The sequence below is a fragment of the Eublepharis macularius genome, chromosome 6 (assembly GCF_028583425.1).
Source record: "Eublepharis macularius isolate TG4126 chromosome 6, MPM_Emac_v1.0, whole genome shotgun sequence".
In the NCBI taxonomy this organism is placed as follows: domain Eukaryota; kingdom Metazoa; phylum Chordata; class Lepidosauria; order Squamata; family Eublepharidae; genus Eublepharis; species Eublepharis macularius.
Genome location: NC_072795.1, coordinates 36,632,619 through 36,658,425, shown reverse-complemented (window position 1 = coordinate 36,658,425; position 25,807 = coordinate 36,632,619). Strand labels below are relative to the sequence as shown.

The 25,807-nt window shown below is 40.4% G+C and overlaps 1 protein-coding gene across 2 annotated transcripts; it reads left to right on the top strand.

The window, feature by feature from the left end:
- The first annotated feature begins 4,021 nt into the window (after positions 1-4,021).
- On the top strand, positions 4,022-23,106 carry LOC129332552 (mast cell carboxypeptidase A-like). Of its 2 annotated transcripts, none has more exons than XM_054983743.1 (11): positions 4,022-4,104; positions 4,350-4,425; positions 5,679-5,803; positions 7,900-8,002; positions 8,136-8,237; positions 8,660-8,761; positions 11,937-12,047; positions 12,856-12,946; positions 15,555-15,757; positions 18,435-18,519; positions 19,857-23,106. In XM_054983743.1, the coding sequence occupies exons 1-11, from the start codon at positions 4,031-4,033 to the stop codon at positions 20,042-20,044; spliced, it is 1,260 nt and encodes a 419-aa protein (XP_054839718.1). In that variant the 5' UTR covers positions 4,022-4,030; the 3' UTR covers positions 20,045-23,106. The 2 variants fall into 2 exon arrangements, with proteins under 2 accessions (XP_054839718.1, XP_054839719.1); XM_054983744.1 differs by lacking the exon at positions 19,857-23,106 and adding an exon at positions 18,634-18,645.
- Positions 23,107-25,807: the final 2,701 nt, after the last annotated feature.

Genomic DNA, 25,807 nt, shown 5'->3' with positions numbered 1-25,807 from the left:
CCTGGCTAATGGTCAAATTGAACTATTCTTATAGCAAGGAATCACAGAAAATCATGTTTCCAGAATTGAATTGCAAGGTGTTTTTGTATTCTATTGTACAAGGGCTGCCAAGTCCCCAGTGGGGGTTGGGGATCCCCCACCCCTGTCTCATTGCCCACTGCTGCTGGAAGCAGTGGCAGGAGAAAAATTAAAAAGAAAAATAAGGCTTCGTGGACTTACAGGAAGTTCTTACCATAGAGTTCTGGCAATTCTTAAAACTACCCAGAAGTAACAAAGGGTAGCTGTAGGACATGCTCTATGGTAAAGCCAGAAGTCTTGCCATATTTCAAAGTAGCTCTAGGAATTGCCAAAACTATGATAAGAACTTCCTGTAAGTAGACATGGCCTTATTCTACTTTTTAATTTTTCTTCTGGAATGGCGCTCCCCTCCCCCCCACACACACAACCATCCTGCTGGTTGCTAGGCAATCTGTGTTGCACTTAGATTACCACTGCCTGGCAACCTATTTGCTGGGACTGAAATGTGAAAATATAAACCTGTATTGCCTTGGTTGCCACTACTGTCTTGCAAAGTTGTGGTCATACTAACCCCCAATTTAGACACAGAAGTTGAGAAGCAGTGCAACAGAAGACTCCCCTGAAGAATCTTCTGCTAATCAGAGTATAAAGAGTTAGTCTCCCAGGTGAAAGCATTTGGGAGACCGCAATTGGGAACAGAGTAGCACCAGGAGGGGTAAAACATACACACACATCCATTCACTTATGCATTCTCAATTACCCCCTCCCAAGATAGCTTGTGTCTTTTTTTAAAAAAAAAAAGTCCCAAGTGTAATGTACTTAACTGCCTGTCCTAATTACTGCATCTGTGTGTGTGTTATGTGCCATCAAGTCACCTCCAACCTATGGTGACCCTATGAATGAAAGACCTCCAAAACGTCCTATCGTTAACAGACTTGCTCAGATCTTACAAACTGGAGGACATGGCTTCTTTTACTGAGTCAAACCATCTTGTTTTAGGTCTTCCTCTTTTCCTACTGCCTTCTACTTTTCCTAATATTATTGACTCTTCCAGAGAATCTTGTCTTCTCATGATGTGACCAAAGTATGATAGCCTCAGTTTTGTCTTTTTAGCTTCTAGGGAGAATTCAGGCTTGATTTGATCTAGTACCCACTTATTTGTCTTTTGGGCTGTCCATGGTATCCGCAAAACTCTCCTCCAGCACCACATTTCAAATGAATCAATTTTCTTCCTGTCAGCTTTCTTCACTGTCCACCTTTCACATCCATACATCGTAATGAGGAATACCAATGGCTCAATCATCAACCAACAGGGAGACTGCAATGAGGAAATCAGAAGGAGACTGAGACTTGGTAGAGCAGCTGTGAGGGAGCTAAATAAGATCCTTAAAGATAAAGATGTCTCTCTGGGAACCAAGATCAAGATAATCCAAGCAATTACTGCATGTAATTCCTTCATATTTATTTTAGTTTCTATGTTCATATTCATTTTGATAACATTAAATGAGAAGCTTTCTATATAGGCACAAAGCCAGACAGTTTTTGATGTGGGAATTATTCAAATATGATTCCCTACCTGAATTCGTATGTGGTATCATTGTAAGAGGGATGTACCACATTCTCTTCTGAAAAGGCAAAATAGCCTTTTGTGACAGTGATTTGTGGGTAAGTAGAAATTCTACAACATTCTCTGAAATCAAAGACAAGAGTTGCAAAAAATATTCAGCGTATCTTTGTCCCAGCATCCTTAAATTTGGCAAAGCAACCAGTGCAGCATATTAGACTGGCAATCAACAACACATTCCACCAGAGGGCAGCCAAACAATTGTTACCTGGGCCGTTTCCAGATGGCTTACCTTCTGCTGCTCCATGCCGCAATGTCACAGCTCGTTTTCTCATGCGAATTTTGCGCAACATTGCACAAAACTCGCGCGATATTTCGCGTTCGCCCCAGGACGAGCCATGACGTTGCGGCATGGAGCAGCAGAAGGTAAGCCATCTGGAAACGGCCCTGCTATTCACAATGCTGTTTGTTGGAAGAGGGGCTACTAAGCATTGCCAAGCTCCTTGAGTAGTTAGAAGTTAATGAGACACTTTCTGACTCCTATGGAGTGCAATGGAGACATACAATGTCTTTGTACTATCAACTCCAACTCCAGCTAAGAATATTCTGCTGTTATTTATTATTATGTATTTACTCCATTTATACCCCACCATTCTCCCCAGGGGAGACCAAAATGCATACATCATTCTTCTTCCCTCCATTTTATGCTCATAACAACCCTATAAAGTAAGTTAGACTGAGAGTGTGTGGCTGTTTCCCCATGTCCTTAAAGGGATGGCCCACTCACTGAATGCGGCCGGCTTTTCCCCTTCACACCATACATCTCCAATTTCAAAATAATAGCAGGCTGTTTGGCTTCCGTTTTTTCAACATCTTTTTTGAAAATGCACTTTCCTGAGGTCGTCTGGAAAAATAAGAGTGATGGGCTCATTTCAGTAATCAACAGTCAGTTGGCTTGGAAAGATCAGGTAACTCTGTTTAGGATGGCACTGCAAGACAGCCAACATGTATTCTACTCCACTCCAACAAAAACAATTGGCATAATTATTTAGTTATTTGTTTAGACGTCTTAAACCCCTTACAAAGCAACTTACAAAATATAATTTGAATAAACAGAAAAAATAAAAGATGCAATAAAAAGTACAGGAATAGGGGTCCCAGGCATTTCCCCTGGTCCCTGCCAGTGCTTCACAGCCCAGCAGGGGAAAGTGGGGAATGTACCAGTTTTGCACCAGCACACATCACTCTTGGAGGGGTGACACTCTAAGTTAGAGTTTGGGGTGAATCCTAGACAGTTGCCCCTGGCATGCCTTCTGGTGACATAGCTACAAGTAATGTTGCATGCCAGCAAAAAGCTGGCACACATCTCCACCCCCCAGTTGCTCCTAGAGATTAGCCACCAGTGGCTGGCAACACTTTACAGGAAAGAAAATAAAGTCTACAATACATTATAATTAAATACATCCTAGGCTGATCATGAATCCACTGGGCTGATTCACTCAAGGTCAGAGGCTGCAAGCCATGGGAGGAAACCAATGTCCAAGACACCATTGATTCTTGCCAAATGGTTTATGCCTCTGGCCACACCCAGGCTTAGGTACCTGTAGACAGGTAGGGAAACAGAAACTCAGCCCAAACCTTATTTGCTGCAAGACATGTTCTCAAGAATTCCCCTCCCTTTAGTGCTGAAGTTTTGCAATATTTGCCTGAAGAAACACCTTTCTTTCTTAACAGAAGAAAGTAATCTACGAGAACATATAAGTATCCCTTCCTCAGTATCACTTTAAGAGGTCCCCCCCCCCACTTTAACCATTCTCTACTGTTCATCTTCTTTGGATCATTTAGAAGGAACCAGACAACCGTTCTGTCTTCATTTATCCATTGGCTATTTAGTTATTACGGTCGGAAGAGTAACATTTGTATTTTTCCTCACAGGTTTGTTTCATGCTGGACAAATATTTTAACCAGATTGGATAGTAAGTGGCTCTGTATTTTTCAAAGCTGCATTCATTTAGAACAGTTGTGGGGGTTGCTGCTTACAACATAATGGTGATTTTTTAAAAAAATAAAGGCACCCAAACCTTTGCAGATGAGTCTTTTACTGAACGAATAGCCCTGCCTGATTGTTGATTATGACGCCAATCTTGTTATTTGTTTAAGCACTGAAGCAACCTATGGAACTGTTTATCTCATTTATCTTTTCCAGATGACGTCTATCCCTGGGACTTTCTGTTGCATTTTTTTTCTTCTTTATGTTATCTTTATTGTCATATTTTGCAGTCCTGAGGTTCTGGTAGAACTGAAAATTCAGTCAAGATTTTTTTAAAAAATATATAAAGACACACCACCCAATGAAGACGCAAGAGGAAGTCACCTGGGTGATTGTAGTGCATGAAAAGGGGATATATATAAGGGGCAGAGATGAGGGGTGATGTCCAAAGCAAAATCATGAAGTTTATTATTTTATTTTTAGGGCTCCTTGTGAAGCCTCAGGCTGTTTCTCTTGCTCGTCGCTTTGACAGGTACAGTTCCTAGAGTTGGCAGAAAATGTTACCATTGGGCAGGGGGGGTGTTTGGTGGGCTTACTATGTTTAAATGTAGGTATACAGTCCACCAGTTAGTTCTCCATACCAACCCAATTGAAATGAATGGGATAACCCAAAAAAGCACAGTTCAAAGTCCCTTACTTCAAAGAAATGAATGTTGGGGTGAGGAAGGAAAGGGTAGAGTGAACCCAACTTTAATCAAGTAATTCTTCCTATTGAAGTGAAAAAGTGTTTCGTGTGGTACTTCAGAATGAAACTCAAGTGAACTTTCTGAAGGAACTGGCTTCTACTGTATTGGTAAGATTATTCTATATATGTACCATATTTTCATTTTGATGTTTTCTCCACAGATTTTTGTAAAAGCTTTTTATCTCAGAAATACATGTGTTGTGTTAATGTATAATTAAAGCAATGTTATTACAAGATACAAGAATTTTTGAAGAGATGTTTACAGTGAGTTAGCTTACAAAATCGCTTCACAGGAAGAGATAAAAAGAGGTCCATTGTGGCCAAAAACCTTTTTAATACTCACCATTTGAATGTACAACTTCAGTTTTAGGTGGATAGCAAGTTGATCTGCAGTAGATCAGAAGGATTTGCGTCCTGTGGCACTGTAGAGATCAACAAGATTTCCAGGGTATAAGCCTTCAAGAGTCAGAACTCCCTTCTTCAGACTCTGAAAATCTTATTGATCTCTAAGGTGCCTCTGGACTCAAATCCTGCAATTTCAATTTGGCATTCAACCTTGATTTTGAGTTGTGAAATTCTGTCTCCACTGATGTATTAGACACCTTGACGTCTCTTGGCAAGTGTCAGTTAGAAAGTCTCATGACTTGCCAACTGTCAAGTACTAAATATCTTTGCATGTCAAATACATTCAGATACTAATATCACAGTATCTTAATGATGAAATGCTGTCATATATCAATAATGATATCAAATGTCATCTAATATCATATATTCAGTGATGGACAATTTCCTGAACTCAGAATGTATATATTATCCCACCCTACTTCCAAGGATTTCAGGAGAGAATACATGGTTTTCCATTCTTCCATTTTGTCCTTAAAACACTACGGTGAGGTGGGTTAGCCTGAGACACAGCAAGTAGCCCAAGGGCAGCTACAAACACCATGGCTGAAAGGGAGTTAAATTTATGTCTTCCACCACAGACAAGAATTATGAGAAGACTACTTGGAAAGATATCTGTACCTGTGTAGATGAAAAACCAATGATCACTAATTTAGAACGTACTGGAAAAGAACATTAAGGAACACCCCTTCCTATCTAATTTGCATTTCTTTATTATTAGACAGGAATGGCCACAGAGTTTCCATCAGCATTCCTTTTCTTCCAAATGTATCACATTTACTCATAAGTTTCCGGTTCTTGCATGCCTAAGGGAAGAAGGGAGACAATTAAGAAATTTGAGAGAAAGAGGAATGAGAGAGGGAAGAAGATTCTCCAGTAGTTGGAAATAAGTGTCTGCCATTCCATTGACATGAATGCACCCATGCTTAATTACAGCCTATCCATATTTTTCTGCACAGCTTGACTTCTGGCATCCTGATTCAGTTCATCACATTGTCATTGGTACAGACGTGGATTTCCAAGTCAGTGCACATCTGGCGAACTATGTTCAGGTGAAGCTGCAGCAGAATGAACTACAATACGAGTAAGTGATATTTAATAACCTAATGGCGGCTCAAGAGCACTGTTGATTCTCTGGATTATAATGATATACAAAGGCAACTTGGAGAAAGTAGTTGCAGTTTAATTCAAGATATGAATGTAAGCCAAACATCATTAAACTGAGATAGGCAGTCTTGTCTGAAAGAGAATTCTTCAGTAAACAAAGCAAGAACATACATAAGCCATCGATGAACAAAATCAAAGTGTCCACCTAAAAGACTGTACAGGTTAATCAAAATCCATTTAAAATCAATCTTTATTAGGATTTATTAGGAGTTACATCATGCACGCTTAGCAAAATGGAAGTTGATTGCTATACTGAAGAGTTAGCCATGTTAGTCTGTAGTTGCAAAATAGTAGAGTCCAGTAGGACCTTTAAGACTTACCAACTTTATTGTAGCATAAGCTTTCGAGAACCACAGCTCTCTTTATCAAATGCCTCTGATGAAGAGACCTGTGGTTCTCAAAAGCTTATGCTACAATAAAGTTGGTTAGTCTTAAAGGTGCTACTAGATTCTTTATTATTTTGCTATACTGAACAAACTAGGGAAAAATGCATGTTCATTCCTTATACTGGCTCACTGTCTAAGACCAGATTTTGTTTGAGTTTTACAAATTATAACCATTATATGTCACCTTTCTCTTAACTCCTGCCGTCTTCTGGCCGTTATTTTTCCAAGTGGACTGCTAAATATACTAATAAATATGGATTCATCATAACAGTTGTCTGTTAGAATGTTGGTACTGCAAAACCTGCAAAAGATAAACCAGTGTGGCACAATGGTTAGCATGTTATTCTAGGATGTTGGGGACCCAGGTTTGAATCTCTGCTCTGCCATGAAAGCTTGTGGCCAGTCACATACTCTCAGCCTAACCTACCTCACAGGATTGTTTTGTGGATAAAATAGAGGAGAAGAGAACAATGTAAGTCTCTTTGGGTCACCATTGGGGAGAAAGGTGGGATATAAATGAAGTAAATAAATAAAAAATACTGGGGGAAATTCAGAAATGTAGAAATTCATGTGAGTTCTGCCATTGTTATCATTTAAACATGGCTCACATACAGTGAAAACAACCCAGTGAAAGTTGTAAAGTGGAAGTTACAATATGTTGTAAGTGGAATGATACAATATGTTCTCACCTATTATGTTGAGTCAGAGTACCTAGAGCATCGAGTATCCACAAGGGACATACAGTGCAACCCTAAAAACAGTTGCCTGGGAGTAAGCCCCATTAAATAAACTTGAGTGGGATTCTGCATAAATCTGCTTAGGATTTCATATGTAGGGTTGCAGCACTCTTAGAAAGGAGTGTGAAGACCAGTGGTCCTGGCTGCTTTCCAGTGCTGTACTGTTGCTGGGTCCCTAGTTCAGCAGACTGAAAGCAAAGCACTGTAAATATGCAATAAAGTGGCACTATGGTATACGCTGGACTTGATTCATGGCACACGTGCTAAAAAGAACAGCCGCCTCCGCTAACATGTGGAGATTTATTTTCTCATCCTTCCCAGCTCAAAATGGCTTTTTAGCAAACAGATGGATTATCACATCATTTTAAATGTAGTGTTTTTAATATTCTATTTGAATACAGTAAACAAGTTTATGTGCCAGGATTTAATTAGTACGTTTTTTATCCCACTTTTCCTCCAAGAAACTGAAGCTGGCATATAGGGCTCTCCTCCGTTTTCTCCTCATAGCAACCCTGTGAGGTAGGGTGTGTGTGTGGTGCCCTTATGGCAACCTCTGGCAGGGTTTTCATGGCAAGAGACTATCAGAGGCAGTTTGCCATTGCCGCAACCCTGGTCTTCGTTGGAGGTCTCCCATCCAATTACTAACCAAGGCCAACCCTGCTTAGCTTCTGGATCACCTGGGCTACCCAGGTCAAGGCATGAGGTAGGGTGGGCTGAAAGAATATGACTGATCCAAGGTCACCCAGGAATCTTCTACCCCCACCAGGGGCTTGGTATATTGCTTCAATTGATGATGAAGCCAAAGTGTCATGGAAGAAGTGAGCCTTGAGAGGCAATTTGAAGGAACTAAATATTCTACTTGTCCCCCTACGTCCCCCCCCCCAACATAGGATTTTATTCCAAAATCTACAAGAAGAGATTGAAAAACAAATTGATGGAGGGAGCATTTTCCGCAAGCAGTACAGCTACAGAAAATACAATGACTGGGAAAAGGTAAAGCAGTACAATTCGTTTTTGTTTTCCTCTTACAAAAGTAACAGAAGCAGTGCTTGGATCTCATTTAATTGTTTCAAATATTTTCAATCATGAATTCTTTACTGTCTGATTATTATTCTGCAATCCTCAGATTGTTGCATGGACTGAAAGAATCACCAGAAATAATCCCAAACTGGTCTCCCGGATCCAGATTGGAAAGACCTATGAAGGGCGTCCCATGTATCTTCTTAAGGTATGAGGTCAAATGCTTTAATAATTGTTTCATTTACAATGAAAGTACAATGAGGAAGTGACTTAAGAAATGATCATGTTATCTATTTGGGATGGCTACAGTCAAGATCATTGGATCTTTACCTTATATTTATAGCTGCCTTGTAGATATTTGTATAGAGAGGCGGGGCACAGGTATTCAAAATTAAATAAAATCTGTAATGAAAGATGCAGGAGGTGGTGGTGGAAGAATGATTTATGGCTGCTTTCCAAGTGCACCAACCGCAGCTAGTTGCTGTGTCCATGGGTAACCCAGTCATTTTAGTTGGGCCTCAAAGTTACACCCTCTGAAGTCATCCACCACATCCTTCATGGGCAATGTTCTTGTGCGGAATGAATATGCAGTGACAAAAATGTCTAAAGGTGAATGTCTCCTGGTAACAGGTTGGGAAAGAGAGTGGCAGAAAGAAGGCCATCTTCATGGACTGTGGTATTCATGCACGAGAGTGGATCTCACCAGCTTTCTGCCAGTGGTTTGTTAAACAGGTCAGTTATTGCAAATGCTCTATTTTCAGTGTTCACTGCAACTCATTCAACCTGCATTAAGTTTCTTTCATATATTATTATTACTGCTGAACTATATATTCTTAGGTTGCCAACCAGCCAGGCGGGAAATGTCCTACCTCTTTAACCAAAGTTTAATATTAAAAATGGGTATTCAAGGCTTTTCGTTTCATAGAACTAAATAGGTCCTTAAGGACTGCCTACTCTTTTATGAACATACTCAACCACTGTGGTCATCTTCTGAGACCTTTCATCATCATCACCATCACCACCACCACAATAATAATAATAATAATAACAGCAGCAGCATTTGATTTATATACTGCCCTTCAGGAAAACTTAACACCCACTCACAGCCGTTAACAAAATATGTTATTATCCCTACAACAATCATCCTGTGAGGTGGATGGGGCTGAGAGAGCTCCGAGAAGCTGTGACTGACCCAAGGTCACCAGCTGGCTTCAAGTGGAGGAGTGAGGAATCAAACCCGGTTCTCCAGATTAGAATCCCGCCACTCTTAGCCACTACACCAAAGTGTACCCACCTTCTGAGGACAGATAGGTAGCAATCTGAAAAAGGGTGTCATCACAGCTCTACAAATCAAATCAGATTTGGCTAAATGGCAGCATCATAAAGCTAGTACAGAGTAAAGTCACTGTTCTCTTCCTCTGCTCTGAATAGGTAAATCTGTTTGCCTGCTCACAGTCCCCTCTGAAAGATTGCCAAATGAATGGGGGCTTCTCAGAACTGACAAAAGCCTTCATGCAAAATGCCCCCTTTCAGCTCAGCAGTAATTAACATCAAAAAGTTTTCTGCTGAGCTTAAATGCCTACAAGGACTAACTGTTAAAGCAAAGCTTTCAATGCCTGTAGTGAAACTCAATTAGATTGATTGAGATTCCCTAATGTCACTAGTTGCGGATTCTAAAGCAGCCTGCAAAAGCAGGAGAAAGGAGGCTGTTGGCAAGCTGGTCAACTATTTACTTGTAGGACAATTGAAAAGTATCACAAAACTCTCTCTGTCATTGGACCTCAGATACTTCTTGTTAGGAATCCTTACATCAACAGACATGTTTACTTAGAATCATAGAATCATAGAGTTGGAAGAGGCCATACAGACCATCTAGTTCAACCCCCTGCCCAGTACTTGTTCCTGTCTGGGTGTTCCTGCATCCAGGGCTGGTGTCAGCACATGGTGAGGTGAGGTGAGGTACCTGTCAGAGCTTGTAGCTTCTGGTGGGGCCCACTGCTGCTGTCTCCCTATTCACGCATCTCTGATACCTGCATAAAGTACTCTCATGGCCTGTTCTGTCACCTCTGTTCCCAGCTGCATATGCTACCCAGTGCTGCTGGAGAAGGGCATGTGGGCGGTGCCCAAAGCATCAGTATTCCTGGTAGCTATGGTAGTGGCACTCTTAGCTGCATGGACCCACCACCATGCAAGCAGTTTGGGCAGCTGTGGAAGTGTTTGCGAGTGGGCAAAGGTGGTTACGTATGTATGTATTTATTCATTTAATTAGATTTTTAGTCCGCCCTCTCCGCCAGGTAGAAGAGCTTGTGAGTGGGCAAAGGAAGGGTGCACATGCAGGTGGGGGCACATGGGCGGGAGGGCAAGAAGTGAGCCTCATAGAGGGCAAGGGAGGGTCCTAAGCTGTCTCTGCCCATGACATCCCAAAGCCTGGGACTGCATCCCACCTGCTTCTTCATGCCTGCCTTTCTGGACTTAATCCTGTCGTTTCCTATTCTAGGTCCTTCCATCTTTCTCCTCCTTTCCAGACCTGATTAGGCCAGATACCACACATCCGCCCACAGCATGGGCTGGCTAAATCCATCATTGATATTCCCATATCAAAGCCATGAATGAGGACTGGGGGACAGGGCAGAATAATATGTCGTGGAAAGGTCTCAGCGGCACTAGCATAGGACAGAACTGCTACTGAGAATGTGGAACACATACATAGCTTATTCCAGTCTGCTTTTCCACTTGCATATGATGTTATGCAAGCAATTTCTGGCTACTCTCAGAGGAAAGCCCTAAGTATGTCATAAGATCTTGCACAAGTGGAACTGTACTATATTTCCATTTCTGCTTGCACATTGCTAGATTCAAGTTGACTGTGCTGTTCTACTTATAACTGACTTACAGAGACCCCATAGGGTTTTCAAGGCAACAGACAATCACAGGTGGTCTGCCATTGCCTGTCTGTATGAAGCAATCCTAGCCCTCCTTGGTGCTCTCCCAACCAATTACTAAGTGGAGCCATCCCTGCTTAGCTTTCGAGATCTGATGAAACTGGGCTAGCCTGGGCCATCCAGGGCAGGGCCCTAAGCAGGGTTACACCTTTCCAAATCAATGGCCAACAGGATGTATAGGGTAGGCAACCTCCCGGTGGGTCCTGGAGATCTCCTGGAATTACAACTGATCTCCAAGCTACGGAGATCAGTTCCCATGAAGAAAATGGCAGATAGAGAGGGTGAACACTATGTCATTGCTGAGGTCCCTTCCCTTCCCAGACCCTCCCCTCCCCAAGCTCCACTCTGAAATCTCCTGAAATTTCCTACCCAGGAGTTGACACCCTAGGTGAAACTATGTTTGGAGTGCCGCAGTAACTATCAAAAGGAAGGGATACTTGTCAGTGGAAAGTAGGTTGACTTGGAAGATATATATAGATCTCATATCAATGGATGCTTATTCATAGAAATTGTAGGGCTTTATTATCATAGAGGATTTTCAAAGGTAAGATAAAATTCTGGCAACGTAATGACTACAGGAAAAAAAATGGCCAGTCCTTTTATTCAGGGTATCTTAACATCAACAAACTTTAATAGGAAGAATTTACAATCACCTCTTTAACCTAAACCAGACTGCAGAACTGCATCTCTGCCATGATTCCAAAGCCTTTAAGGCTGGACAAAGAATCTTTCTTCATTTGTAATATATATTGTTTGCAACTTTTTTTAAAAAATGGTATGTTGTTTACAGGATTGAACAGATAAGAAATGTAAATCAATGAACAGACAGGAAATAAGAAAAGACAAAGAAAACCCTGTTCAGTTGCAGAATTAACAATATAGATTTTAAAAATACAGATTTTAAGAACACAGATATTTCAGCTGATTAGGAATGGAATTGTACATAATATGTTGGTCTTTTCTAGGCTGTTGTAACATACGGAAAGGACAAGGTCATGACAAAGCTATTGGACAGCATGAACTTCTATGTTCTTCCAGTGTTCAACATCGATGGCTACGTTTGGACACGGACTGAAGTACTGTCTACATTTCTAGCTTCTCTAATGAACTTGGTTTAATACAACTATTTACTGTGACCCTAAAAACTCTGAAGAGGAATGGTAGGTGGAAGGGGGGAGGGGGAATAAGAGGCTGGGTTTGATTTCATAGGTAAGCACAAATACAGAGTGTATACCGCTAAACTACATTAGTATATGCACACATTTATTTATTTATTACGTTTGTATTCTCACCTTTCTGTCTAGCATCCAGGTCCCAAGACAGACACAGTCTTGGATCCAGAGAACCACATACCTGAGTGGCATTTGCAGGGTATAGATCTTTTTCAGCTCCCCTCTTCCACTGCAGCCTATGCAAGAATAAGGACTGGTTTCTGCCAATCAGCCCTTCCCAGTGAAGTCCTCCTCCATACTGTATGCCACAACATTCCCATATAACCAAGGACCTTCAATAATAAATTTTCAGGGGATGCAAAGTGCTGTAGTGGGGAGGAAGGAACTCTTCTTAGTTCACTATTCTCTGAATCCAGACCATTCAGCCCAGATCCACAACTGTTACCTGGCCACCTGCAATTCTCACTTTTTTTCAGGCTTATGTACATGCATGCCATTTACACTTATGAACAACAGGTGAAGGCAAAGGGCAGGGAATTGTGGCAAGGCCAGTCTGGAAGCAGGGTAGGATTGTCACAATCCTTACACCTCAATGTGCAGGAGTTGTATGTAGTTTGTGCAAACAGATAAGATCTTTAAACTTTTCAGAAATAATATGAAGTCAAAGTGCATAGAAAAATAGAAGATAATCTCAATCATGTTATCCTACCAGGATCGAATGTGGAGAAAGAATCGTTCCAATAACTCCAACAGTGATTGCATTGGCACTGACCTGAACAGGAATTTCCAAGTCTCTTGGTGCAGTAAGTATATTTAGTAGCAAAGGAAAATGCAACATGGCCTGAAATGTAATAAGCAACTGAAAACATTAGCAGTAAACCTTGGCTGGTGGGTCTCATTTGATTGTTTCTGGAAACAATCATTTATTCCAGTATAATATAATGGAGGTCAATTCGTTTTCTGCTGGGATGAGTGGGATAAGTTGCAAAATAGTGCTTTCAGGATTTAATGTAAAGCAAAAATGAATGTTAGCATACTTTTAAGGGGTTCTGGTAGGCTTGTAACGCTCATCCAACCTCTGCAGCCCATATATGCTGAGAATTCAAGTGGCACATTCACACAACCCATTCACAACCTGTTTGCGTGATGAAGAATTCACTGCAGCTAAGTCTTCTCTTCAATGAAAAATGCAGTTTATTTTTTTAGAACAAACATCGAGTGATTCCGCACATGTTGGATAATGCACTTCCAATCCTCTTTATAGATCATTTGGAACAGATTTTTTCATGTGCGGAACAAAAAATCCACCTCAAACGATTGATAAAGTGCATTGAAAGTGCATTATCCAACGTGTGCGGAATCAGCCATCAACAGTATTTTCATACAGGAAGTTTAAATCACCTTACTGTATACCATTCACTCAGAGATCTGAATCTTTCTTAACTGAGAGTCTCTTTACACGAGATGCCTTGGTGCATGTTCATCAAGTATAGGGAGCCACAACGTTAGCCGGAAAGCAGAGTTTAAAAAGCACTGGTAGAAATCGCTCCTCAGAGGGCTTGTTAATTTCATCTTCGCCTCCTCCAAGTCTCTCTCAATTTCACCTCCAGTGTATAGCACAGCCTTTGCTCTGCCGCCAGCTCTGTCTTTTTAAACTACCCTTCCTGGCTAACATTGCATCTCCCAACACATGTTCTTCACATGTCAGATGTCTTGTGTAGAGAGACTCGGAGAGGCATTTGTTGTGAATGAACATTCAGGACAGCAGCAGAGGGTCGACATTTGCAGGAAAATGTTTTCCCTTTAAAATTTAAGCTTGGCATTCCTTAAGGTGCTTCACATGCTGGAAGGGATAACACCAGGAGAAGGATACAATTCAATTTTATTAATATTATACCATATAACAATTATTATGAAATGACTGAATCAGTACAAAAGCAAGTAAACCTAGCATAAAACTATCACTCTACTTATAAAATCACTTAAATTGGTTTCCTTGATTAGATATAATGGTACACATCTCTATTAGGTAGTCCCTGTTTTGGACAATAAAGAGGTCTCACCTCTCAGAGAAGTACCTTTGCCATAAAATCTTCAGGTGCAAATTCCCTCTGGGCATTCTGACCTTCCTTGGGTCTTAGAAGCAGTTAGAAGCCCCAATCAGAGTTTGAAATCTACCTTTATCCTTTTAGATATTGACATGTTTAACATTTTTCCGCTCCCCTAATTTTTCATTGGCTTAGTTATACCTTTATCCAAATTTGGAGTTTCATACAAACAACTTACGATGTCCTCATGTCTTTTTGGAAAAGCACGTTGTTTTATTATCACAGCCTCTCTGAGTCAACTCCCCACTTCTCTATTCTTTATACTTTCTGTGTTCCTGTTTCTTTTACATTTATGCCTTATACAAAACAGTTTCGACAATATTTAAGCACTGTCAGCAGATCTGTTTTCACAACTAACCTTAGCAATCTAGCTCAGCAAAGCTTTTAATGTAACTTGAATAAAGGTCATTTCTTCCCTGGTCAGGCTGTTTTATATGCCATAGTAAAATACTATAAAATTAATAAAGGAAAGAAAGAAAAGAATGGTATAAAAGTTGAACTTATAGTCCTTCACATTCACCTTATAAATAAATTGCATCAATAAAGGCTCAAAGACTCACGGGTAAGAAGGCTCTGGAGCAGTGACACTTACTCAGTGGCTCGGAAGCCACACGTGGCTCTTTGGCACACTACTCATGGCTCTTCTGAGCATTGTTCCTCAATATGGCACCTCTCCCATGTTTCAGGAAAGTGGTCAAGGCCCTTGCCTGCTGGAGCTTGTGGTTGGCAGGTGATTTCCATTCTGAAACAATTGCCATCATAGGAATAGGTGAGCTTCAAGCTTCCCTGAGGTGCAGGCCTCATGACGTGAATGGAAGGAAATGAGGCTCGTTTGGTTGTTGGTAACTGTGATTGTGGCTCTCCACAAGCCACAGAGTTAGAGTTGCCAACCTCTAGGTGGGACCTGGATATCTTCCAGAATTGCAGCTGATCTCCCAATGATGGAGAACAGCTCCCTGAAAGGTAATGGCTACTTTGGAGGATGCACTCTATGGCATTATAACCTGCTGAGGTCTCTCTCCTCCCCAAACCCTGCCCTCTCCAGGCTCCACCTCCAAGATCTCCAGGTATTTCTCAACCCAGAGTTGGCAACCCTAAGTGAATACCACTGTTTTAAGCCGTATTTCAAATTAGCTGCCTATCCTGCATTCATTACAATCATGCCATGAAAAGCACAATCTGAGCCAAGCAAGTCCATCTTGAGTCCCACTGAAAAAAAGATTGTAACCACCACTTGACAAACTTGATTAGAAATACAACTTTGTTCAGTATTAACATCAGATCTGTAAATTTTTCCTTGCAGAAGAAGGTTCTTCCGATGATCCTTGCAGCCCAATATACTGTGGCGCCTCTGCAGAGTCTGAACAAGAAACTAAAGAAGTTGCAAACTTCATTCGGGGCCACCTCACCATCATCAAAGGCTATATAAGTTTCCATTCCTACTCCCAGATGCTGATGTTTCCTTATGGCTATACATACAGCATGGCGCCCAATCATGATTTACTGGTATGTGGAAAATATATGCACAGGGTTGATAAACGAACTCTAATTCAATGTTAACAGATTTTCATATGGGTTCATTTTGGAATTCAGAACAAAATTCTGTAGGTGACACAGGTCATTTTCTTCTATTCATCATTTACCCTCCTGTCTTTGGAATTCTACTCCAAAAGATTTCAAATTCTCTTGAACATGTATACTCTTGTTTTCTCTATCAAGAGAAAATAACGAGAGAATACCAATGCATAGTAATGCGTTTCAGCCAACTCAGAGAAATATCTGACAGATTCTCTGCCTATTTCAAACTTAACAATTGCTGTTTCGTTAGACAAACATACACCTGCCTCTTTCCTCAGCTGGATGGGGTCACCTCCTCCAAGCTCAGATGATTATCAGGGAACCACCTCTTAACAATTAGCATCCACTGAGGAATATTAGCATTATTTTGCCACCAAGTTTCAATGAAATCCTAAAGTGTTGCTCTGACAGGTCTTCTCTTCCAACTGAGGGAAGCCACTCTGCCTCCTATAATTTTGGGAACTATGTTTGAAATGTACACCTTCCCTTCAGTTGCTAGATGTTCTTCCAATAAAGTGTAAAGGCTTTGGGTTCTGTACCATGAAGCAAGTTTTGTGGTAAGAGCTCAGAGATGACTGAAGCAGGAGGTTGCATTTAGAGGGAAAAGCTGGCTGCCTCGTTCCATTCTTAATGCCCTCTAAACAGCTAGTTATACTGGAGTGCCACTCGGACAAGATAATTTATTTATCTACTTTATGTACACATCACCCTTCTCCCCAGTGGTTCAACACTGTAACCACCACATCACACTGTGTACATGGGGTACAAATGTGGCATGGTGACCCAAGCCCCCATACCTATTGTCAAATCCTGCTGCCACCTATGCAGCTCATCTACACTATTTTCTACAGATAAGGTTAGCATCTGACAGGCCAGATAGCATCATTCAGGGATCTGGATTTGACTTAGGGGGCTGCCATTCGATGGCCCCTACCCTGTTGCTTTTTCCTTCTCAGCTTGTTCGTTCTTACCATTTTGCCATTTCAGCCATACTTGTAGTGCAAATGGCTAAATTATGGAAACACAGTGATGAAATATTAGAAAGGGGGGCAGTACAAATAAATACAGTACAGTGATGGTGTGCCATGGATGTTGTAGGAAGCAGCTAGGTCCATATATCTTCCTTTTGCACAAATACAGTGCTAAGTCAGGCCCAAAGTACAAAAAGCCCCAGAATCTGAGTTCTTATCTGCATTGTATTCAACTGCAGCACAAGTCAGATCCACCCAGATAGCTATGGCTTCAACAATGCATGTGAAACCCCCACCAAAAAAAAATCACAGGAACAGGAGCTTATGATACCACTGTTTGGTAGGCGGTTTTTGTTGTTGTTTTTGTTTGTTTGTTTGTCTTGACTTTTTAAAACTGTGTTAGCAATTCTTGGTAAATGTTCTTTTCCCTAAGTGCAGCTTGACACCTGCTTACATCATACAGGGAAGACTTTATGGAAACTAGCTTTCCTATTGGAAAACCAGCTTTTAAATTTTGTAGGTGTTTTAAGATAAATGTAGATATATCAATGCTGCCCCCTTGTGTCTTTTACCTACACAGAGAAATACAGGATGTTAAATTAGCACTCCCATCTCCACATTTAGCTTTTTTAAAAAGTGAGATTTTTTTTTTCATATACATGTTCTGTACTTTAAACTGCAAGGAGTGAGAACTGAAAGAAGCCAACACATGGCCCATTGATTTGTGACCCCATGGCTGCTATCAAAGTAAAATTGAAAATTTTGTTTGGAAGAAACAGTATTATAAAAGTAATCACTCCAACTTCTCAGTGGAGCACATACTCTAGCTTTTAAACAGTCTGTATTTTGGCAATCATCTCACTGTTCACATTTAAAATGGGATGCTTTTTCTTTATAGAAACCAATTTGAATTGTTCTCATATCCAATACAGCCAGATGCCAACAAGTAGCATTTTCCACTCACTGTCTGGTGAGAAACTATGAAAGTGTAAAGAGCCCAGACTTGGAGACTATTCTGAACATAGCTTGAGGCACTGAGATATCCCCATGATGATCAGATTCTAACTTTTTAGAAGAAAACAGCAAGAATAAACATGGGATGACTTTGGATTGGTCCACAAAGTTTACATGTAGCAAAAACCCCAGAAGGCATGATTGAAAAACATAATCATTTCCCTATCAGAACAGACATGCCCTATTGCCCAGTGCCCATAAGCAAGGATTGGATGCAAATGAGCCTCAAAGATACATGAAGAAACCATCTGTTCTCAGTCATCGGGATGAAACATAATGCTCCTTCTTGTGAAAGTAGCAAACTCCAGTCTAACGTCTGTCGATCAGCTTACAATAGAACATGAACATGATAAATACATGCACAGGAACCATGCCTGAGAGCTGGGTCCATTGCCTAATTTTTAGTTGACGTTTTAAGCACATTTGTTCAGTAAATAATGAAACTAATGTTGATACATTATGCATAATATGAAGTATTCAAGAATTAAGATATAGCCTATAATTTTACCAATAAAAGATATTGTCTGAGGGTTTTGATCTGAAGTTATTGCAGTGCCACTGAATCCACATGGAGTTGAGCCTTTGGGGGAAAGTAAACATTTACTTCTTTTCCAATACAGAATAAAGTGGCAAAAGAAGCAGTGGATGCTTTATCTACTCTCTATGGTACAAAATACACATATGGACCAATAGCTGAAACAATATGTAAGTATGTTTCAATTTTCTAGAGCTATACAGAACCTACCCACCACTGAAGAACTCTGTCTTATCCAAACTCCCTTTTTCTTTCCTCAAAACCCCATGGATGATTTTCCCAAGAAGCCAATCTGCTTTGAAATTTCACTTCAGGCAAAACTCAGCCTGAGTTTTGGGCAGCTACCATTCCGAAAATGTAATTCATCTCGATTGAAGCTTTTTTGCTTACTTTGAAATCCCTCAAGTGTTCTGCCTCAACAGGAATTTCTGAATTCACTTCAAAACACTGCCTGAGATGGAAAAAGACTATTCTGCAATTTTTGTTTAGAAGCTGATTTTTAAATACTAGTTGTGTCTTACCTCAAATTGTCACTTATCTAGACCTATATTGTTCTCTGTGAGGCAACTCTCCAAGCTTTTAGGACTAGATTTTTCCCAGCTCAAATCCCCGAGATTCTTTAACTGGAAAAACTGGAGACTGAACCTGGAAGACTGAACCTACCACTGATGTTGAACTCTTCTCCTAGATTAATGGACAACTGAGGAAAATTAACATGGAGATTTACCATTCACATTATTAGCCACTACAGCACATCATCATTTTCTTCCTACCTACGGTTACCTCTAGCTCATCATCTGCTTCTTTAGAGCCAATTACTTTTTCCTGCTCTCCAGCTGCTTCTCTGTGATGTGCCACCACCTACAAAGAAAGCCATGCGGTATGGCTTCATTACCTTTTGAGTTTCCCAATCTTACCAGCCACCACAGTCAACAAGGAGCAGGAACTCACCATGCCATTATGAGCCACTTCACATGGTGTTTGTATACTTTACACTAGGAAGTTGGAAGCTCATTGTACGGAAATGGCTGACAGTTAAGAAAGACCATTAAGATGAATGTTTTGTCTAAGGATTCATATCTTACTGCATTTTCAACAGTTGCTTTATGGCATCTTTGCAGCAGTTGGAACACTGAGAGTCAGCAAGAGAAAAGCTACTTTCAGTTTCAGCAAGTTTGTTACTATGACCTAAAGAGCTCTGAAGTGCGCTTGGCCTCAAATTAATGTGAACAAAACTAATTGATTGTTTTATATGTCCCTTCCACGTATTTTTGCCTGGATCTAGTAGATAGAATTTGGGGGGGGGGGGGATCAGTTATAGTTTAAGAGCCAAAGAATTTATTGTTCTTCCACTCTCACAATATTATAATAACTGATAAGTATATGTTGTTTAAACTGCCATCCTATCACACAGAAGGTATTCCCGTTTTACCAGAATTCGTGCCAATATATCAGAATTTGTGCCAATATTTTCTTTAACACAGCCATCGTCTCTCCTGTTTTGCAGACCCTGTCTCCGGTTCTAGTACTGACTGGGCTTACAACGAGGGCATTAAATATTCGTATGTCTTTGAGCTTAGGGACCACGGTCGATATGGCTTTCTGCTCCCCGAATCAAAGATAAGGCCAACCTGCAAGGAGACTATGCTGGCAGTGAAATATATTGCCAATCATATCCTCGCTTCTGCTCCATGATGATGCATTCAAACATTTCCTGGAGGACTTTTCTTTTTCTCTCTTGCATTCTTTTTTTCTCTGGATAATTTTGGCTCCATTGCTTTCTGACTATTTATCTTCTGCACAACCCAAATATCTTCAGTCCTCTTTATGCCACTCATATCCACTCAGGCATCTTGTTTCCTCTTGTAGCTGCACTTTGGGAAACAGTGCTAAATATTTGGGGGAGGGTCTATTTTTAGGGAAGCATAGATCAATCTGTTGAGTTGCTCTGGAACGCAGGTTGGGTTGTTATAATCCTTTTGGTCTAATGAAACTTTGTGTGGATCAGTCAACACTCAGTCTCCAATCTCATCTACTTATCTAGAAAGAGGCATAGCTCACTGCATGTTCACATATAATAACACATACTGTCTACGACAAGGCAGCAGTGGCTTTGGGCAGAAGCCACAAGCAATATCCCAACTCCCACCACTGAGCATTGCTGGAGGAAGAAATTGCTGCACTCTGATGGGTGTCAAAGAGACAGCTGTAGAACTGCCAGGGTCTCTGCTGCAGCACTAGCATTTTAAAGAAGAAAACAGGAATCCTTTAAAACTCTTTTCTGTTTCCTTTGAAGTGCTAATTTAATAAAACCAGGAACCCAGGTTTGACTCTCAAAACCAAGTCACTGCACAACCTTAAGGCAAACTGATACTACACAAGCCTGAAAATTTGTATTTTACGGATTGAAGGACAGGCATGTTCTTTGGAAGGAGACATGTGATCATTGTCTCCTCTGTTTGAGCCCACACAGATACAAACTGCATGGGAACTACTTTCTTGTGGTGCTAATTCCCACAGCTCTAGTGTGTGTGTGTTTGGGGGTGATTATTGAAAACATATGGATGTAGTGATTGTGTGGATCATGTGGGATTTTTTCACTAAGTTGGTACTCTGTCTCCTAGCAAAGTGTTGATTCAGTGGGGCAGACTCAAAGCTGCATGGAAATGGATCCTACCCAGTTTGGTACATGTGTGAGAAGAACTTTGTTTTATTATGACCTAAACTGATAACCTTCTTCCCTGATTCTGATACTGTATACACTTTTGAGTCCAGCTCCTATGAACATGCCCAGAATGAAACTGGATCTGATTCTTGACAACATAACAATCTTATCATAAGTCTGTTGTAACTGATTTACCACCCACCCAAGTTGCTGCTCATTACATATTTCTTGTACCACCACAGTCCATTTTCAGAAACATAACAGTTATCTTACAAACAAGATCATGAGATTATTGAAACACAGACTAAATTATACTGATTAAATCAATAATCTATGATCCCTTAAAAGTTGTGTGAAGTAGAACAAAATTAGTGTAGCTGGAAGGAACAGCACTCAATTGTACCCCCCCCCAAAAAAACCCTATCAATATCCTTTCTGCTAAATGCTTAGCAGAATTAATTACTGGTGAAAGTACCTTGCATTTACCTTTTTCCTAAATGTGCCTACGCTTTCTCAGCTATCCCTGAGCAACATTTTTATATGGTTGCCATTTAACTTAGTAGCAAAGGAACCCTGCCATTGAACATTGATTACTAGGTGATGTATCTCTTAATACGGTCTGAGCATCCATCTAAAGACTTCTAAAATGTTATGGACAGAACATTCCCACAATGAACAAATGCCTTGCTCTGCTACTTTGAAAGTATCTTTTCAACCATGGAAATATATCACTCATGTTAATTTAAAACTGTAATTACTTTAAAAAAGCATTGCCATGCATTTATACAGCTTGAGTCAAAATTACTATCATCATACCACCACATGGCAAGGACATCCCACCCAAGCATCCAGAAGCCCAAGTATGCCAGTTGCAGCCCAGCTGTGTTTTCACAATCCAAACCATATTCCAACATGAGAGCTGCGTTATGTTGCATAATGATTAAGAATATGAACTGCAAGTTAGGGAAATCTCTGGCTGACACCATAGCTCAGCTATGAACACATTTTGTGTGCTTAGGCAGTCCTGCACATTCTATAATACGGAAATAATACTAGTAGGATACTATGCAAAATAGTTGTAAATATTATTGAGGTACAGTTTATGAAGTAGCACTAAATCAGTGTCATTATTGAAGGAATATTGGTAGTTGTAGATTCTTATGTCGCAGTACTTCAAAGATGACAAAAGTTACAGCTTCTGGAATTCTGCCTTCTACAGAGTTATTAAAGATACAGTTGAGTTTGGTGGTAGAGTACCCTCAAGTCATAGCTGACTCATGGCGCCCCCTGGTGTGGTTTTCATGGCAAGAGGCTAACAGAGGTGGTTTGCCATTGCCTGCCTCTGCAACCCTGGTCTTCATTGGAGGTCTCACATCCAATTACTAACCAAGGCCAACCCTGCTTTGCTTCTAAGATCTGATGAGATCAGGCTCATCTGAGCTATCAGTTTATTGGTCAACAAAAATCATTGGTGTGTGTGTGTGTGTGTGTGTGTGTGTGAGAGAGAGAGAGAGAGAGAGAGAGAGAGAGGTGTGCCCTGAAGTCACTTCTGACTTATGGTGAACTTATGAATTAATGACCCCCAAAACATCATTGACATGTTGAGTCTTCCACTTTTCTTACTGCCTTCAGTTTTTCCTACCTTTATTGTCTTTTCCACTGAGTCTCATCTTCTCAAATGATTAAGGCAAGAAATCTATTGGTTCCAGTCACTCTACTTACTTTGTATATAGCACTGAAGCAGCAGTGAACGAAGCTGTCATATTTGTTTCAAGACATGTATATATGTTGTTCCCAAAGTCAGTAAACCCAAACATGTGATTCAGTTCTCCTGCTAGAACTGTAACTCCTGGAAGACGCGAGAAAGCACATCTTATCTTAAGAAGTGAAGCTGCAGATGGACTCTTGAGAATTTTTATGATGTATTGTAGATACTGGGTGATTACAGCACAAAGTAGGCCAACCACAGAGAGGCAGTTGGGTGAATACAGCCTATTTACCATGTTATTTTGGTAACTTACCACGGTGTGCCTGTAACATTATAGTAAGACCTTAAACTTCCTGCCAAGTAATAAATAAAAGGTTACTATTACTCTGCTTCTTAGATTTTTGATCAGGAATGGAAGTGTATTAAAATTCTCCTCACCTTTTGGTAGGATGATACAGACCACCAGCTTGCCAACTGGTTAATAGCTGTCTGGAGTCGCTGAGCTGTCACAACTGTTTAAGGATGAGCAATATGTGTGTGTATAGAATGTTACTTAAGTATTCTCTGGTTGCCATGGCACCCACCTAGAGGAGTACCGACTTAAAGGAAAATGGGTCTTTGCCTCCTCCTGGGCTGACGTAAGACGATCTGGAACATTCAAAAGTGAAATAATTGATTTCCTAATGGGATTCCATAAATTTTGGACTGTGGTGAGGAAGACAGAATGTAGCATGAGAGTTCTAAGGAAGCACAGTTACTCTCATTGTTGCCTGGCATTTTGAAAGAATGTTTCATCTTCATTGCTTGTGAAGGCTGAGGAGAAACAGGAGATAAGAGAGCCAGGAGACATCTGTTCATATCTATGTCTTCACAGGCTGCTTAGCTGAAAAGGTGGAGCCCATGCCTAATGACTGAAGAGAACCAACAAACACTGAGAAAAAAATCAAGACAGTTACATTTTCAAGAGTTTTTGACAGTAACAGTAATTCTTGTTCTCTTAGGATGCATTTATACATATTCTGTAGTGCAACAAAGGTAAATCAGCCCAATACTTAATCCATGTTTAATTAACTAACAAAGGTGTTCCTGATCAAATACCAAACATTAAATTGTTAAAAGAAAAAAACGTATTATAATGATGGTAGGCATTATCTTAGAAGAGGCCCTATTTCTTCTCTTACACGTTTGGGAATGCCTTTTAGAAGAGACAAGGATTGTGTGCTCTTTTTATTCAGGACTTTATTCATATGTAATTTCATGCAGATTTAACAGGTGACTCACACAAAACTCATAATTAATCAACTAAGATTTCTTTAATTGGGAAACAGGCCTACTTGAGAAATACTAGGAGAGAGGGAAAGATCTTACTATCCTGTTTCCTAGTCAGTTACCAATCTTTTTTTATTGGGGTACATGCCTAGTTCTCTGACAGATCTGCAAGAGAATTATAGCGAAGCTCTTCTAGAGTGAATGGGAGAACTATAGTTGGTTTATTTACCAGAAATGTATTGACATTCATAAATGCTACAATCCTTTTCTGAACTCTGCAGTCCTTATGTCTGTATTATCCCAACAGAGAGTGCAATCCTATATACACTTACTTGGGAGTAAGCACCATTGAACATAGTGGAACATCCAGTATATATTACTGAGCAGATGTGCATAGGATTGTGACAAGCATCTTATTTCTCTTACCCTCTGTGCATACATGAGGCCACATAACAAGCCATTACTGGAAATGTGAGGTCTGTGGATGCTTCTAATATCCTGTACATTTAGACCTCACCCGCCACTCACACGTTCCATCCCCAGGAATGCTTGGGAGTCTGCTTCAGATAAGCACTATGGGTGCTCTTTTAAGCAACACCCACTAGCCAAATGGTCATTTCTGGCCTACTTGACAATCTCCTGCAGATTGTAATGGTGGTTTCCATTGCCTAGTAAGAGATTAAGAATATCTTCCAAAAATGTAAAGTGATTTGTCAATGGTAGTAGCAATGGCCAAAACTACAAAGAGACCATGGCATCAAAAGAGAACTCTAGCTTGCCCATTCATACAGTTTCTGTGATGAATGTAACTAACTGGAATTATCAGATTTAGCCTATGAAATCTGAGCAATAATGCTTGTTAAATAAATCAGTAACAGGAGTTGTAAATTTTAAAAAAAGTTTTTCAAGTAGTGATTACAGCAAACAGCCAGAAAAAAAGGATATTATTTATTTGATTTAAAATGTTCATACTCACCTTTCCTAAATATCCCAAGATGGTTTGCATATAAAGTCGTAAGATCAGGGGGGGAAATCTTAAGTAAGAATGGGAAACACAAAATTAATTTGAGTAACTAAACAAGGTTAACCAGGGAAACAGGCTTGCCATTCCCCACCACCCCCACCAGCCCCTCACCCGGCAGGCTGGGGGGAAAGATGTGCATGCATGCCCCACTTCTTCAGCCATGGGGCACACTGAAACCCAGTTCAATAAAAATCGCTTCTAAATGGGCAACTTTTACTGAGCGGGGCTTCAGTGCATCCTGCTGTTCCCCCATTGCACCAGAAAATAATCTAATTTCCAGCTCAACAGGGGAGCCATGAGGGGCACCGAGATAGGTAAAAATCACCCATTTGGAGCTGGGCCTCAGTGCACCTCGCAGCGCCTCCATTGCACCAGAAAATGACTTTGGTAGGGGCAGGAGATCTTTACAGAGAAATTATTCTCAAAGAAATAATTATCTTTGCAGCATTTTATCTATTTATATGGAACTTTAGGGTTAACATTATAATGATAGTGTAATAATATATTGCATTTTGAATGGACAAAGTGCTTCACAAGTTCTGCAAGGTCAATCACTAACCTTCTAAATGTTTAGATATGAAATGGGTTGTTGAGAACAAACATGGCACTGTCAAGTGACCCAATGGTCAAATCGCATCCATGGTTGGCAATTTTTTCTTACTGAAGGCCTTGAGGCTTCATTTAAAGAATTGTGCTAAGCACAAATTTAGGCCGCTAAAACCCAAAGCTTCCTATATCTAAGACCAATACCCTACCCTGTAGGCCACAATGAGCAGAATTATTTAAAGTGGA